Genomic DNA, 14,871 nt, shown 5'->3' on the forward strand with positions numbered 1-14,871 from the left:
CAGACACATGCGTAAATAAATATATTGTTATATTTATAGACTTGGGTAATACTTTAGTGTGATTGTGTTGTAGTGTGTGTTTATAAATTAAAAGCGACTCGATATTCGTCTGACAATTGGCCTGGCCCGCCGCTGCGAGTCTCACATCCGAAATAGATATGCATATAATTAGATATATGTATTTAGTATATTAAATAAATATGATTAATCTGTTCTCTTGCCGCCGCCCGATGGAAACTTGAAGACGCCGCCACCTTTTCTTTGGTTGCGATTTTCGCTCTGCGAAAGGGAGAAATAATATTAGATTGCCATCTCGGCGCTTGGTTGGAATCAACTCACCAGCAAACGATTGCCAAAGAGCATTTTGGCTTTATCCTCCTCCTGAGGCGTGGCACGCTCACCGGCCGACAGCACCGGCTGACGTCGATGGATTTGCAGCTTCTGTTTGATGGCCTGCGAGACAATGACACGCCTGCTCACCGATTTCATGGCCAGCAGCAGATCCAGCCAGGTCCAGGTGACATTGTGATATTCCAGCGTGGGTATGACCAGTGAGTAGTCTGTTATGTCCTCCAGATTCTTCTCCTTGTTACCCTTGTAGCTAACACGCACCGGCACCTCGGGTATTTTAATATAGATGAACAGTTTGTTTTTCTCGGCGCGCTCCTTCATCTTTTCCACGTCATCCTTCTCGATTTTCACATAGAACTCGGAATCCTTGGCGCTCTTCTTGCTCTTGGCCACGCGCTTCGACGATGATCCCGATTTCGATTGTAAATTCGTTGTGGACGCTGAACTGGTAGATGCATTGTCATCCAGCTCATCGCTGACCTCAGTTTCGGATGCATCGCGATCCGGAAAGCAAAACTTCAACATAGTGCTATAGAACTTCTTGGTAATTGCTATGGTTATAGGTGCCACGTTAATCTCGAAGTGATCTTTAACTGAAATGCCGCCTACGGGCGGCTTCTCGCGGCAAAAGATGCGCAGCACACGCTTGTGCGTGTCCACGGGCATATCCTTCTGTATTTCCGTGGCCAGCAGCACATCGCGATAGATTTCGCGTGGCAGCAGATTCTCCATGCGTATGTTGCCCAGCTCTAGCAGATGCTCCACGGAATCATCACTCTTGGACTTTTTGGTATAGAGAAACGCGCTCAGCACCAAATCCGCAATGCCAATCTGGCCATCCGTCTCTGTGAGTCGCCACTGGGCGCGCTTGAAGCAGATCTCATTGGCGCGCACCATTGTCACCGACTTGTCGGAACGCACATTAGAGATCTTGCTGAGCTGCGATAGCTGGGTTTCCTTATAGCACAACAGCATCATGTCCAGCTCCTCGCTGTATGTGTTCAGCTCCTCCTTGCTCTCGCGTATCTGCTGCTGCACACGCTCAAAGTCGACGCGCAGCTCGAGCGTGTCGCCTTCTTCGATTCGTTCCTTGCTGATCAGATGTATATCCTTTTCCAGCGAGCGTATCTTCATCAGCAGGCTGCGTATGACCGTCTGCTTCTGTTGGATGGGCCGCTTCTGATCCTCCGTGGAGTGCAGCTGCAGCTGAAAGCGCATGCGGGCTAATTTTTCGGCCGCCTGCTTGCGCTGTGGCTCCACGTACAGCAGCAGATTGTTGACAATGTCCAGGATCATGGCGTACTGTAGCGAATTGGTGCACACATCAAGATCGTGATGCATCAGCGTGAAGGCATCCACAGGATCATCCTGCTTCTCCCAAGGCGACAATGTTTCCTCGGATGGTGGCGGCGGAACCTCGGTGATGCTATTCGGATCAATGGCATCGCCATAGCTTACGTAAAAGAACTCGCATTTACATTTGGACACGATGCGTTGCAGCTGCACCGGCTGTGCTTGGCCAGAGTTGTCGCTGAGGAAGGCGCCCACAGTTTCGGAAACAACGCCGCCCACACTACGTCCGCTGCCCACCAGATGCGATATATCCTCGGGCAGGTGATTATTGATCACCGTCTCATCTTTGTCCTGTATATTGTCTACCGTCAGCCACATGATCTCTTTCTCCAGCAGCGAATCGTTGTCGCCGGCACTGACTGTCGCATAGTACTGCATGCACTCCAATAAACCCTTCCAGGTTGTCTTCGAGATGAGCGAACGATCCCGCCAGACGGGCCGATGCTCGCGTTGCAATATCTCCGCCTTGGCGGCACTGATAATTACATAGCCGGACGTTTCACAGCCCTTGAGGAGCACCTGAGAGTTGACCAGACTGATGGACCAGTTCTCATGTATAATATCCTGCACGGAGCAAGCCTGCAGTCCCTGCAGCTGCAATTCCCTGGACTGTGTGCTGTGATCGTCGCTGTACACATTGAACTTATGATCCGCTTCCGCGATGAGCTGCTGCAGCATGGCGGTGGCATGGATCTGGCCCGGCGCCTTCTTCAGCGCGGCATTCGTATTGGCAACTACAAAAAAAATAAGATTATGATTTCGTAGATTTCGGTGAGAATAACTGGGGAGCACTTACTTGGCAGCACCTCGCTGCTGGTGCTGGACAGAGTTATAGTGCTATCGCTACGCTTGTGTTTTAGCATGGCCGAGTTGGCCGCCTCCTTACGGTAGCTCTTGACAGCCTCTGTGGATAGATTGTTCTTCAGCTTTTGCGACTTCATAAAGGAGTCGAACAGAGCGAACGCCACATCACGATTGCTTTTGGTCCAGGCACCCTTTAGATCGTATACGACCAGCTTGTGCGTGGGCGTTGTGCACTTGGTTTTAGCATCTTCTTCTGCATTGCTGGCCGTTGTGGGCATCAATGCCTCCCGTCCATACGAGACCTTGGCCACGCTCAGAAAATAAAAGCGCACAATTTTGAAAGCATCGGCAGCGCTGGCCAAATTCTCAGAGCTGCTGTCCAGTTTTTCGGTTACTATGCTCTTCAGCCAGATCTCGGCGTCGTTCAGCTCACAGTTCATGTAAACCGTGGACCAATCCGCACGCGGCCTGTGTATGAGACCATCGTCAATTGGATTCAGCGTCAGACAATATTCGGAGCTGAAGGAAACGCGACGTCCATTCAGCTGGAATCCCTTGTGCAGGGCATGTGACATCCAGTAGAGCACCTGAAACTTGTGCAGGCACATCTGTAGATTGGCCTTCTTGTAGTGTCGACTCAGTTGCTTCTTTCGTGGCCGCACATTGTTGAACACCGGACCACGACGTGTAGGCCGCGTCACGCCCGACAGGATGAGCTTGAGGCTCTCGAACCAGCGCAATGTGCTGCCATACAGCACCAGGCTGGGTATATCTAATTCCACCTCCTCGGCCACCTTGGGCTTCGTCTCGAACGATGCCCAGACGTTGAGATTCAGCGAGCGAAAAGCGCGAAAGGAATCATGTACCTGGTTGCTTGAGTATTCAGGCAACTTGTCGGGTGCACAGGGCATGACAGCATGATGGTCATTGGGATTGGCCAGACAAACCCAATTAAGCTTAAAAGTCAGCTTCAGATTCGGAAAGTGCAGCAGTCGACAATCATCATATCGAGAGGCAGTTCGTACTGTCACCTAGCAAGTTTTTGGGGAAACACAATGTTAATGAGTTGCTAAACCCAAGCTATACACTCACGTTGAGCTCGCCCTTGAACATGATCTTGGCATTTGTCCAGACAATGCCGCAATTGTTCCACGTCAGCTCCATTTCCTCGGTGGTGTTGTACGGATCCAGCGAGGCGTGCAGCAGCACAGTAAACTGCTTGGCAATCAGAGTCAAGCGTCCATGCAGCAACAGACGCATCTTATCCCAAAATGGTAGCGGTGGACTTGGATCCTTCGAGGGCGCTGAGATTTTCTCAAAGCTCAAATTGCACTGGGCCATCACGGGCTCCCAGCAGGGGCCAAAGGCATAACTGCAGCTCTCCAGTTCGCAGTCAAAGTCGTGATAGAACTTAATCGTCGGCATGCTGCGTTGCACGACGTCCGTTTCAAAGGGTTCCCCAACTTCCACGAAGACATCGCGCTTGGCACGCTTCGAAGGCATTTGCTCGGCACCGCAAAGATTGCCGTAGAGTCGCATGCTCTTCACGTAGAACATGGGCTGCGGAAAGTCTCTGCGTACGATAAATATTGCGATATATTAATAAATATGTTAATATTCAATAATGCAACTTTTAAATTACCGCAACATAAACTTCCACTCGGAGCAGCTGATGTTGACACCGCGACACCAAAGCGTTGTAAACTGTAGTCCCTCCTCCGGCCAGGGACTCTCCGAGTCGATTTCGCGCATGGTGCGCGTCACATTGTCATAGCCGTGGATGGAGGTGTCGGCCATGGCGAGAATTTCCACATCGGTCATAATCCAGGCGAGCAGGCGCGTGCGCACTGGCCCGCTTTCACGTATCTTCTTCGAGCGTTGTATATAAATCTCGGAGTTCTTCTTGACCAAATTCGCATAAAGACTTTCAATAGTGCCCGCGGGCACCAGCAGCCTCTCTGAGCACATTTCGGCAATCTTCTTGTCGAACAGCGCCTTGCGTTTCAGACTCTCCAGATATTCATCTACCAGCAGCACATAGTTATCGCGCAGTTTAACCTCGAAGGGATCGTCACTGATCTCGAGCAGGAACTCCTTAATCTTGATTACCCAATCACTGGGCAAGGGTGAATTGACTGTGAAGGGTTTCTTCTTGTAGTTGTGCACTAGCTTCAGCCACTTGTAGTGTGTGACGCACTCGTTATTGATGGCATCATAGAAATCATGATCGTAGGGGAAAATTGCCTTGAAGGAGCCGATGGTGGTCACCCACACCTTGTTAGTGGGCAGCACAAAGCCTGGAAAGTTGAGACGTTCATGGCTGAGCGTCTCGAGATACGACAGCGACTGCATGTCCAGTTCCTTGACCGTAAAGATGTGCTGATCGTCGATCCTGACAAAGACATTCTCCGCATAGATTATATTGCGCTCCTTGCGACTGAAGAAGAGATTCTCTACGAAGACCTGTATGGTATGGCGTTCCGATAGCTTCAGTTCAAATATCGTGCTACGCTCCGCGGACAACTCAATGACAATCGAAGGCTTGGGCTTTTGGGCCTCTAACTTGGTGGATGCAGGCATTGCCACTTCCGCCTTCAGGTCCTGCATATCACGCACTAGCGTTAGCAGATGCATGTGCAAATTGGAGTTCCACATGGCCTCCGTATTGCCGGGTATATAAATAGATAGCTTGCCGGGAGTGCCTTCTAACGCTGGCTGATGCTCCAGTCGTATCATCTTGCAGTTGGCAAACACATCCGAAAAGTCCGTAAGACACAGCGACGAGGCTGTCATCGACCGCATGATAGCCATTTGGAACTCCTCCAGTTTTAGCGTGGCCAAATTGTGAGCACGTGTCAGATTAATTTCAGAGAAGCTCAGCAGCATATACACATTGTGATGGTTCACAAAATATGCCGTGATATCCTTAACCTTAACAGAAACACGCAGTGCTGTGCCCTGCTGCTCTCCCGAGGCACTGCTGAGTTGAGATTGCGACTGCTTAGCACGTCTTGTGCCAAGTCCACCGTACTGCTTAACGCACAACATGGACTTGACGATAAACTCCGCCAGCTGCATGCTGTACTCAGTGCGGAACGTGTGTATGGATATGTCCAACTTGGTTGTGTTTGCATAGGAGCAAAGTTTGACCAGACTGACGCCCAGGAAAAATGGTGAGCCCGGTGAATGCGTCTTTTTCAGATTGTTTGTGTCGTTGTTGGAGTTGCCCAGATTAGACCAGAGCGTCTCCACCATCAATTCCATGCTCCATTGCCGCTGATTGAGCAGTAAATTGAGGAACTTATTGCGATACAGAGAACTCCGCTTCTCCTCAATTTGCTCCAGTAGAAAGCGTGTGTGACTGACGCTCATGGCGATGTGCTCATCATCCAGTTTCATGAGCAACGAAACGTTCCAAAGCTCGGCACAGCCTTTGACCACAATGCGCTGCATGATCCACTCCAGAATGCCGCCATAGCGACGTTGCTTGGCCGGCGAGACTGAGGGCGTCAACGCATCCAAACACAAATGATCCGGCAGCGAGTTTTGCCTATGGCCCAGCTGGAGTAGTTGATGGTTGCTTGTTGCACGCTGGCGTGCAAGAAAATTATTGTTTACAAAATCATAGATCTCGCTGTGATTGTAGATAATCTGGAATGTCTTGAGCTTCACATACAGATTGAATATGTCCTTCTCCAGCTGTGAATGGGAAAGAGTAAATAGCATCTAATCATTATCGTTTTGTGCATTGTTAACTAACCACCGAATCAATGGTAAACTGTTCCACGAAGAGCAGCTTCTCGTATTTGGTATCAATGTCCAGATGCTGAAAAACCAGCTTGGCCAACATGGAGGGCAGCAGCGTCTTTTCATCCACAATCTTTGAGTTGAATTTACCCGTTATCTATGTAATAAAGATTATCAATATCATTTGTAATCGTTTTCAGATAAAAATGCCTACGGTAAACAGCTGCAACTTGGCACTAAAATCATTTTGCGAGTTCTCCTTGACTGCGGAAAATGTTGCTGCCTTAACGCTGAAGTTAAAGTTCTTTGGTATAATGGGCGCCAGTTTCTCATAGTTGTCATTATCATAGCCGCTGGCATTGGGTGTAAAGGCCTGCTGTAAGGTCTTCGTCGGCTGGCCGGGGTTGGTGCGTTGCTTGGCCTCGGTAAGGAACTCGTACAGACCGCCATGTATGACTGACTTGCAATTGTTTATGACCAGGCTGAGCGACTACAGAAAAAAAACATTAGTATACTCATATATGTATATATGTTCAGTCAGTCAAGGCTTACATCCATGGAGAGCGGCCCGTGTGCAAAGAGTGAAGCATCGAGCGCCACATCAAAACTGACTTCGCCCAGGCAAGGACGTATTTTGTTCAGATTCTCCAAGGACTGTCGCCGTGCATTGCAATGCCGCAACATTTTCGCCTGCGCCTCAACAAGCGCTGCATTGACTAGGAGGACTCGTGCATTTTGCACGATACTGCCATCCAGATGCAGCTCCTTGGCGGTGGCATGTATAAACCAGCCCGGATCGAAGTCGTTGTTCATCAGCACCACGGATATGTTATTGACATGCACGGCCATAAACTGTGCAAAGGTTATAATGCTTGCCGGCACTTTGGTTTGCCGGAAATCGGGTACACTTCTGGCCTCGGCTTTCTGCTTGCGCGGCTCATAATAGAAACCATCGCTGACGTCATCCTGCCGATTGCTGTGTATATCCTTATTGATGCGTATGTCGCGTACATAAATGGACACCAGCTTTGTTACCTCCGTGGTAAAGAAACGACTGCGTAAGCACACTTCTTCGATTTGCTAAGAGCATAAAAAAGTGGTTAAACATTATGGGGGCGCTCAAACACGGGTCAATTGACTCGCACTTACGACTGAGAAACCGCTTTTGCTGATGTGGACATTCTTGAGCGACAAATAGGGCAAAGAAATGCGACCGATGCGCACTTTGACCCGAAAACGCTTAATCAGATACCAGCTGATGCCCGTGGGCAAAATCCTAATTAGATGATAAAGTACAGCGTTTACTTTACGCAGCTTAAAATTCCATTGGGGCCGGTACGGCTGCACTTACCAGTAAATGAAGAGGAATATTAGTGAGGTAACTATTAGCAACTGTAACATGTTCACAATTTAAATATCATTGCACGCCCATAATATTTGATCAGCTAATTTAAACGGAATTAATAGAATCTATAAAATTTTGAAAAAAAAAATAATGTGTATGTTTCTTTTCGTTCTTCTGTTTTTAGCGTCTGTTGCTTGGGCTGGTTTAGGCCCAACAAACAGCTGTTTATGTTTATGTCACTTTCTGTGTGGCCAGCTTATGCATTTTGCGGCATTTTTCGGCACAATGTGAAAATATCGATAACAACTTATCGCATTAAATTGTCTCTGGCATGTCACTAACAAAAGTCTTGCAGAAACTTTCCGGCTTGTTTGCAAAATATTAATTACAGAGTTTTTACAAATAGTTAAGGAGTTCACTATGTCGTTTCATTTAAGCACCAAGGAACGCTTGTTACTGCTAATCGATGACATCGAAATGATTTCTAAAGAACTTATAGAGCAAGCGCACCAGAAAATCTCCAGCACCGAACTTGCGGATTTGCTGGACTTGTTAGTTTCAAAAGATGAAGAGTTTCGAAAAATGTTGGAATTGGCGGAGGAGCAGGCTAAAGTGGAAGAAGCAATGGATAAACTGCGCGCCAATGTGGAGATTCATGTAAGCACTATTCATGCCAGGGGCTACGATTGACTTCTAATATTATATTTCTGATTAGGATCGGGAGATACAAAAGCTACAGAAATCATTGAAAGACGCCGAGCTCATACTCTCTACAGCAATATTTCAGGCACGCCAGAAATTGGCGAGCATAAATCAGGCCAATAAGCGGCCGGTTTCGTCAGAGGAACTCATCAAGTACGCACACCGCATAAGTTCAGCAAACGCAGTCAGCGCTCCGCTAACTTGGTGCATTGGAGATCTTAGACGACCATATCCCACAGACATTGAAATGCGCAATGGTCTATTGGGCAAATCTGAGCAAAACATTAATGGCGGGCTTGTCACTCATCAAAATACCGCCATTCAGTCGGACGCTCAGCGAAATTTAAGCGGCACAGGCGGTAGCGGGAGTGGCAGCGGAAACGAAGTGCCAAATGCGTTCCAAAACCAATTCAGCTGGAACCTAGGAGAATTACACATGATGGGTGCTTCTGGCAACTCGGTGGCACTGGAGACACGTGCTCATAAAGAATCTTCAGCACAGGATGATGTCGAAGTCATGTCCACCGACAGCTCAAGTTCTAGTTCGAGTGATTCACAATAGTGTCTTAGATGCAGAACAAAAATAGTAATAGTAAAAGTAGCAAATAAGAGAAAAGTTTATTGTACACACACATATATATTTGATTTTTGGATTTGGCCAGGTCTGGTGCTAGATTATATGTATTTTAATTGAAGCGCACAAAAGCTTAGAACTGGAGTTGACCAGATCTAAAAAGCTTCTAAATTTAAGAAAGAGGACGTGAACTCCTTAAAACTATATATTTAATTATTTAAAATGAATTGGGTCAGCATTTATTTAAAATTTATCCTTTCTCGATAACGATAGTCGCTTTTGGCGATAGCCAGTTATCGGCTTTCACACATCGATACCAGAGGGAATGGCAATTACTTTGCTGGCATCGCCAATCACACGGAAATAATTCGACAAATTTTAGTTTTTAATGCAAACGGAAAGGCTATAAATTTCGCCTTTGGATGATATATATAACTCGCTTTAGTGTAAAACAGTCAATTTTGTAATGTTTGAGTGTGTGTGTGTGCGGAAAAGCTAATGCAAAGGCCTTGAAAATTGTTACGAAAATTGACTGACGTACGGAGTGCTGAGATACGTGCTAAAAGAAGAAGAGAAGCCTCGCCAGCGCAATATTAGAAGTGGTGGTCAGGGAACAAGCAGCAGCAGCAGCACACCGCAGCACACCCCGCATTAAAGTTACACACACACGACACTCTTTTTTTCATTTGATTGCTGGAAAATTGCACAGCGTGCGGAGTCACTGCAGCATGATCCATTGCATTGTATTTCGTTTGCGTATGTGAAGCATAAAAAGGCCCCCCAGAAAACTGATACTGAAACCGAAACCGGATTAAAAGTGCAGCTCGAACAGCACCGATTGTAACTAGGGCGCCCCAGCTAAGTGAAAAGCTTGTGGCGTCGTGGCGTCGGAGCGGATACAGAGAGTTTCGAGACAGTTTGACTTAAAATTCAAAAATCATGATGATACAAGAGCCCGTGCAGGTAAATCGATAGCAATCGAATAAAAAAAAAAAAAAAAACAATTTTTTTTTATCAAAATATACATAAATATCTTTCAATCTGCTGTTCTTATCCGTGTAGGCCGCCATATGGCACTGCCTCAACCACTACGATCATAAGGATGCTGTTTTTCTCGCGGAGCGCCTCTGCTCAGAAGGTTAGTAGGACCTTGACTTTATACACACATATAAAATATGTACATATATTTACTTAACTCGTCTTGTCCTTGCAGTGGAAAGCGACGAGACAATATTTTTGTTGGCCACCAGCTATTATCGTTCAAATCGATTGGATCAGGCCTATTGGCTGCTCCTGGAGAAGTCGCGCCGCTCGCCGCAATGCCGCTACTTGCAGGCGAAATGCGCTTACGAGCTGAAGAAATATGCGGAAGCAGAAAGTGCTCTGATTTCCAGCGGTTTTGTGGACAACAAACACTTTGATGAGGTGCAGCGCGAGTTCGGCGAAATCGCCTGCTTTGCCTATCAATTAATGGCACAGATCTGTATGCGAACGGAGCGCCAGAAGTTGGCGGTGAACGCGTTACGTCGCGCCCTCAAACTGAATCCGTTTATGTGGCATGCGTTTGCCGATCTGTGCCTGCTGGGTCAGGAAACGGATACAGCGGCAATATTCCAAATTCAAAGCACTGATGTGTTCAACACTTGCCAGGGCAGCAGCGCCAATGCCAATTCCATGGTGCTGTTCGGCGGCAGCGCTGTTAACGAGCAGCAACAGCAGCTGGAAAACCTGCTGCTTAACAATGTAAGCAATAACTCCAATTATATACTAAGCACCCCAGTGGAGCAGCAGCAGCAACATCAGCAGCAACTGCAGCAGCAGAACAACAACGGCAGCAGCTTGGCCACGCTACAGAATCTGATGACGCCAAACAACAATATCAACAACAACAACAATAACAATCTCAATAGCTCCATTACAATGCTGCGTGGCGGCGTCCAACAACAGAGCACCAACACCAACTCGAGCATGATGCTACTAGAGGACACACCCATGGGTTATGCAGCGCATGATGCGCCCGCACAGCAACAGCAGCAGCTGGCGCAGCATCAACATCAATTGTATGATGCCAACAATGGCACACCATTTCGAAAGCAATTCAAATATCTGTCTGCAATATCGCCGTTAACGCCCAGCTTTGGCATTATGCCGCTGACTAGTCCCTGCGATGGCGGCTCAGCTGTGCTGCAGGCAAATTTAAACCTGTCCGCGTATTCACCATTGCCACAAATGCTGGTCGAGGTCAATCAGGAGCCAAAAATCATTGGGAAAAAATTTAAGACGCATGTGGGCGGACTTATCAATCGTCAGGAGAAAAGTAAACCCGCCGTTTTTACGCAGGCTGGCAACATAACTCCGCGCACGCCAAACAACGTGGTTGGCAATGGACCCCCGAATCCCAATGCGGCAGTGCGTCGCAGCTCGCGGCTGTTCAGCAATTCGGCGTACTCTGTCAAGGAGAACAACAAATCGCCCAATATAACGAACAATAACAAATTTGTACAGCCGCGATCGCCACCACGCAAAACCAAATCGTCACGCATGACCAAAATATGTTTAAACAACGAACTAATTGAGGAGAAGACGCATCACCATCTCGCCGAGAAGCTGAGCGAAAAGCAGTCGCGCAAGGAAAAAGAAAAAGTGGAAACAATCACATCGGGCGCAACAGCCGGTGGCAACAGTCAATCAACAATCAATAATCGCAGCGCCGAAGAAGCCAAAGTCCTGCTAAACAACAGCCTCAACAATGCCCAGACGCTGGCGCATCAGCTGCTGAGCATGAAGAAGCAATCGGCGGACGGTCTAATGCTGCTGCTGCGCGACCTGGCCGAGGGCTATAAGCTATTGTCGGCGTTTCAGTGCAAAGCGGCCATTATGCATCTGGAGGGGACGATACCAAAGCATCATTTAAGCTCCAGTTGGGTGCAGTCGCTGATCGGCATGTGCCGCTACGAGCTGCGCGACTATGAGGCCGCCGTGCTTATATTCAAGAGGATACACGAAACGGAGCCGTGTCGCTTGGATTACATGGAAATCTATTCCACATCGTTGTGGCACTTGCAGAAGGAGGTCGCTTTGTCGGCGCTCGCCCAGGACCTCATCGCTCAGGATAAACGTAGTCCGGTGACGTGGTGTGTGGCCGGCAATTGTTTCTCGCTGCACAAGGAGCACGAAACGGCAATTAAGTTCTTTAAACGTGCTGTTCAAGTAGATCCAGACTTTGTGTACAGCTATACGCTCCTGGGACACGAGCTGGTACTTACCGAGGAGTTCGACAAGGCGATGGACTATTTTCGGGCAGCTGTCGTGCGTGATCCACGGCATTATAATGCCTGGTTCGGCATTGGCACAATTTACTCCAAGCAGGAGAAATACGAGCTGGCCGAGCTGCACTATGTGAAGGCGCTGAAAATCAACACACAGAACTCGGTCATCCTGGTACACATCGGAGCCATGCAGTTCTTCATGCAGAAAAAGGATCTGGCACTGCAAACGCTTAATACGGCAGCTACGATAGATCCGAAAAATCCGTTGGCACGCTTTCATCGAGGCTCCATATATTTCTCGCTGGGCAAATACCAGGAGGCGTTGCGCGAACTGGAGGAACTCAAGGAGATTGTGCCAAAGGAGTCGGTTGTGTTTTATCTGATTGGTAAAATACACAAGACGTTGGGCAACATGGATCTGGCATTGATGCATTTCAGTTGGGCCACCGATCTGGATCCGAAGGGCGCAAATAATCAAATCAAAGATGCCTTCGATTCAATGGCGCATCCCAATTGCTGTCCACCCAATGACAATGCCCTGGATGTGGACTTTGATCCAACATCGGAGCGTTCCGATGACTCAACGCAGGCGCAGCAGGATGTTAGCTACGACAGCGACTACTAGAAAATGTCTCCAAGTCTGAGTGCTTGTATATAATTACATAATTAATACACATATTTGAAAGAGAAAACAAAACCAATTATGAATTATATTGAAGTTTAGATAACGTTTAGCATTAGGTTATTTATAACAAACAAACAAACAAACAAAAACAAAATAAGATGAAGAAGGTTTAAACAATTCTCTGTCTCTGTGCACTCTGAAAGTCTTAGGCAAACAAAAACAAGATTAATATACATTATATACCAATTACCAACTAAATTATACAAAATACAAAATTTAAATGATTGCTTAAGTTTCAAAACAAACTAAAAATTCAAAAAGGATATGTTAATCTTCGAATGCAGCGCATAGTGGCGCCGCCTAGCGGCGATGCTCACCAGACGCTGATCAAAAGGCAAATATCGATATCAGTTAGAGATGTGCAACTCACTGTGCATCATAATGCAACCGTTTTAACCGCTAGGCTGCGCCAAAGCTGTTCCACACGATTACAAAAAAAACACAATAGAATAATATGCAAATTAACCTGATTAAGATTTTGTTGTAAGCTTATATGAAGATGGCTTTTCAATCAATTCAGTCTCTTCATCGCTGTATGAGTTTACGCTTATCAACTCAAGCGACTCCTGTGCCAATTGCTGCAGTTGCTCCAGACTGAGGCGCTGCGTTAGCTCCAAGACTGAGCGCAGCCGCCCTGGCTCTACGCCCAGCATGAATGCTACAACGGGCAGATGAACCTCGTGCAGTCGATATATCCGTGGCGTCGCAATATTAAGTACATCTCGTATGATCTTGGTGCCAAACACTTCGGCAAGCGATTCACTCAGCGATGGCGTCCTGGAGTCCGAAGATTCTGCATTTGGTGGCGATGGGGAATACATTTCACGGCCCGCAATTGGCTCACAGGACATTTCAACTGATTCGTTGGCAGGTGTTCCACAATTTACACGTTGCAATTCGTCTGGAATAATGGTTCCGGTAATATATTTCGGCTCCGTTGGCAACTGATGTATAAAATGTGCAGGATAACGTTCCGGCAACAGAGTCTGAGTCAGGTTCATACACTGATAGGATAATGTTTGAGTGCTGCTGCTGATCGATGTGGCTGCTCCGGTAGCTGTTGGGATGACAGAGGCTTCCCAATTACTGTTCATCCTTTTCAAATAGGACTCGCCTTGCTCCGGGCCGGCACAAGAAGACATGATTAGCGGCTTTGGTTCATCTATTTTTAGGATCTGCGCAGATTGTGATTTGTTATGAGTACGTCTTCGCTGAGTCCCCGATGTGGGTTTGGATTGACCACGTGCTGTGGCGTTTTTTGGTGCCAATGCGGATGGCTTTTGAGACCCTACAGATGGCTGCAGGTGGGATATGAGGGTCTGTGTCTCATAAGGCCCATTTCGTTGCATGGAAACAGCGTCAGGCTCTTTGTAAATACGTCTACGCCTCTTACCCGACGAAGTCAAGCTTCTGGATTTGCAGCTGGGTGCCAACGGATTTGATGGCTGCATCTGGACACTGTGCTGGGAGTCCAAGGCGAGCTGTGACATTTTACCTGGCAGTGGCTCAGACTGTGTTGTTGTAGCAGCTTTCGGCTGTTTTTTCTGACGCCCTCGTTTTTTTTTCGATGGGGATTGGGAACGACGCTTCTTTCTCTCAATATTCCTCCTGCCAGGCGGCAGTCTTTTGCCAGGAGCACGTTTGCTGAAGCTATTTGATGGGGTTACACAGTTGGGGGGCAGCTGAGCCAACTGACTGAATTCGTCATCTGTCGCAGAAAACAGTTGAGGTGAGCCTGCGCCAGCTGTAGTCTCAGTCAGCACCAAGGAGTCTTCCTGGGCAGTTTGCTGCCTTTCACGCAAACGCTGGGAGCGACGCGGCTGCGAGCCAGTCCACTCCTCCGTTTGCAACCCAATCAGGTATTCCAGCTCCGAGCAATATGTGGTAGCTGGACTTACAATAGGCGTTTCATTTTGTGTAGCCATTGAAAACCAGTGAAATTTTAAATTGAAAAGACGCTTCGAAAATGCGGCGAAACTGCCGTTACAGTTAATCGCCCACAGCATGCGTGACATAGCACTCAGCTTTTGTGGAGGCGCGA

The 14,871-nt window shown here is 47.6% G+C and overlaps 4 protein-coding genes across 4 annotated transcripts; 2 read left to right on the forward strand and 2 right to left on the reverse strand.

Annotated features, from left to right (window-relative positions):
- Nucleotides 1-8: 8 nt before the first annotated feature.
- hob (bridge-like lipid transfer protein family member hobbit) lies at nt 9-7,818 on the reverse strand. The gene is made up of 10 exons (XM_002046952.4): nt 7,607-7,818; nt 7,405-7,531; nt 6,808-7,335; nt 6,470-6,745; nt 6,269-6,412; nt 4,151-6,207; nt 3,601-4,081; nt 2,501-3,539; nt 340-2,438; nt 9-279 (listed from the first exon to the last, which is right to left on the reverse strand). The coding sequence occupies exons 1-10, from the start codon at nt 7,654-7,656 to the stop codon at nt 205-207; spliced, it is 6,876 nt and encodes a 2,291-aa protein (XP_002046988.2). The 5' UTR covers nt 7,657-7,818; the 3' UTR covers nt 9-204.
- A 102-nt stretch (nt 7,819-7,920) lies between these two features.
- On the forward strand, nt 7,921-9,103 carry MED4 (mediator complex subunit 4). Its single transcript, XM_002046953.4, has 2 exons — nt 7,921-8,257; nt 8,316-9,103. The coding sequence occupies exons 1-2, from the start codon at nt 8,021-8,023 to the stop codon at nt 8,862-8,864; spliced, it is 786 nt and encodes a 261-aa protein (XP_002046989.1). The 5' UTR covers nt 7,921-8,020; the 3' UTR covers nt 8,865-9,103.
- A 106-nt stretch (nt 9,104-9,209) lies between these two features.
- On the forward strand, nt 9,210-13,028 carry Cdc27 (cell division cycle protein 27). The gene is made up of 3 exons (XM_002046954.4): nt 9,210-9,839; nt 9,939-10,014; nt 10,090-13,028. Exons 1-3 carry the CDS (start codon nt 9,816-9,818, stop codon nt 12,768-12,770), a joined length of 2,781 nt encoding a protein of 926 aa, XP_002046990.1. The 5' UTR covers nt 9,210-9,815; the 3' UTR covers nt 12,771-13,028.
- A 98-nt stretch (nt 13,029-13,126) lies between these two features.
- On the reverse strand, nt 13,127-14,845 carry mei-P22 (meiotic P22). Its single transcript, XM_002046955.3, has one exon. It carries the CDS (start codon nt 14,843-14,845, stop codon nt 13,301-13,303), a length of 1,545 nt encoding a protein of 514 aa, XP_002046991.3. The 3' UTR covers nt 13,127-13,300.
- Nucleotides 14,846-14,871: the final 26 nt, after the last annotated feature.

Source organism: Drosophila virilis, chromosome 3 (genome assembly GCF_030788295.1).
Source record: "Drosophila virilis strain 15010-1051.87 chromosome 3, Dvir_AGI_RSII-ME, whole genome shotgun sequence".
NCBI lineage: Eukaryota > Metazoa > Arthropoda > Insecta > Diptera > Drosophilidae > Drosophila > Drosophila virilis.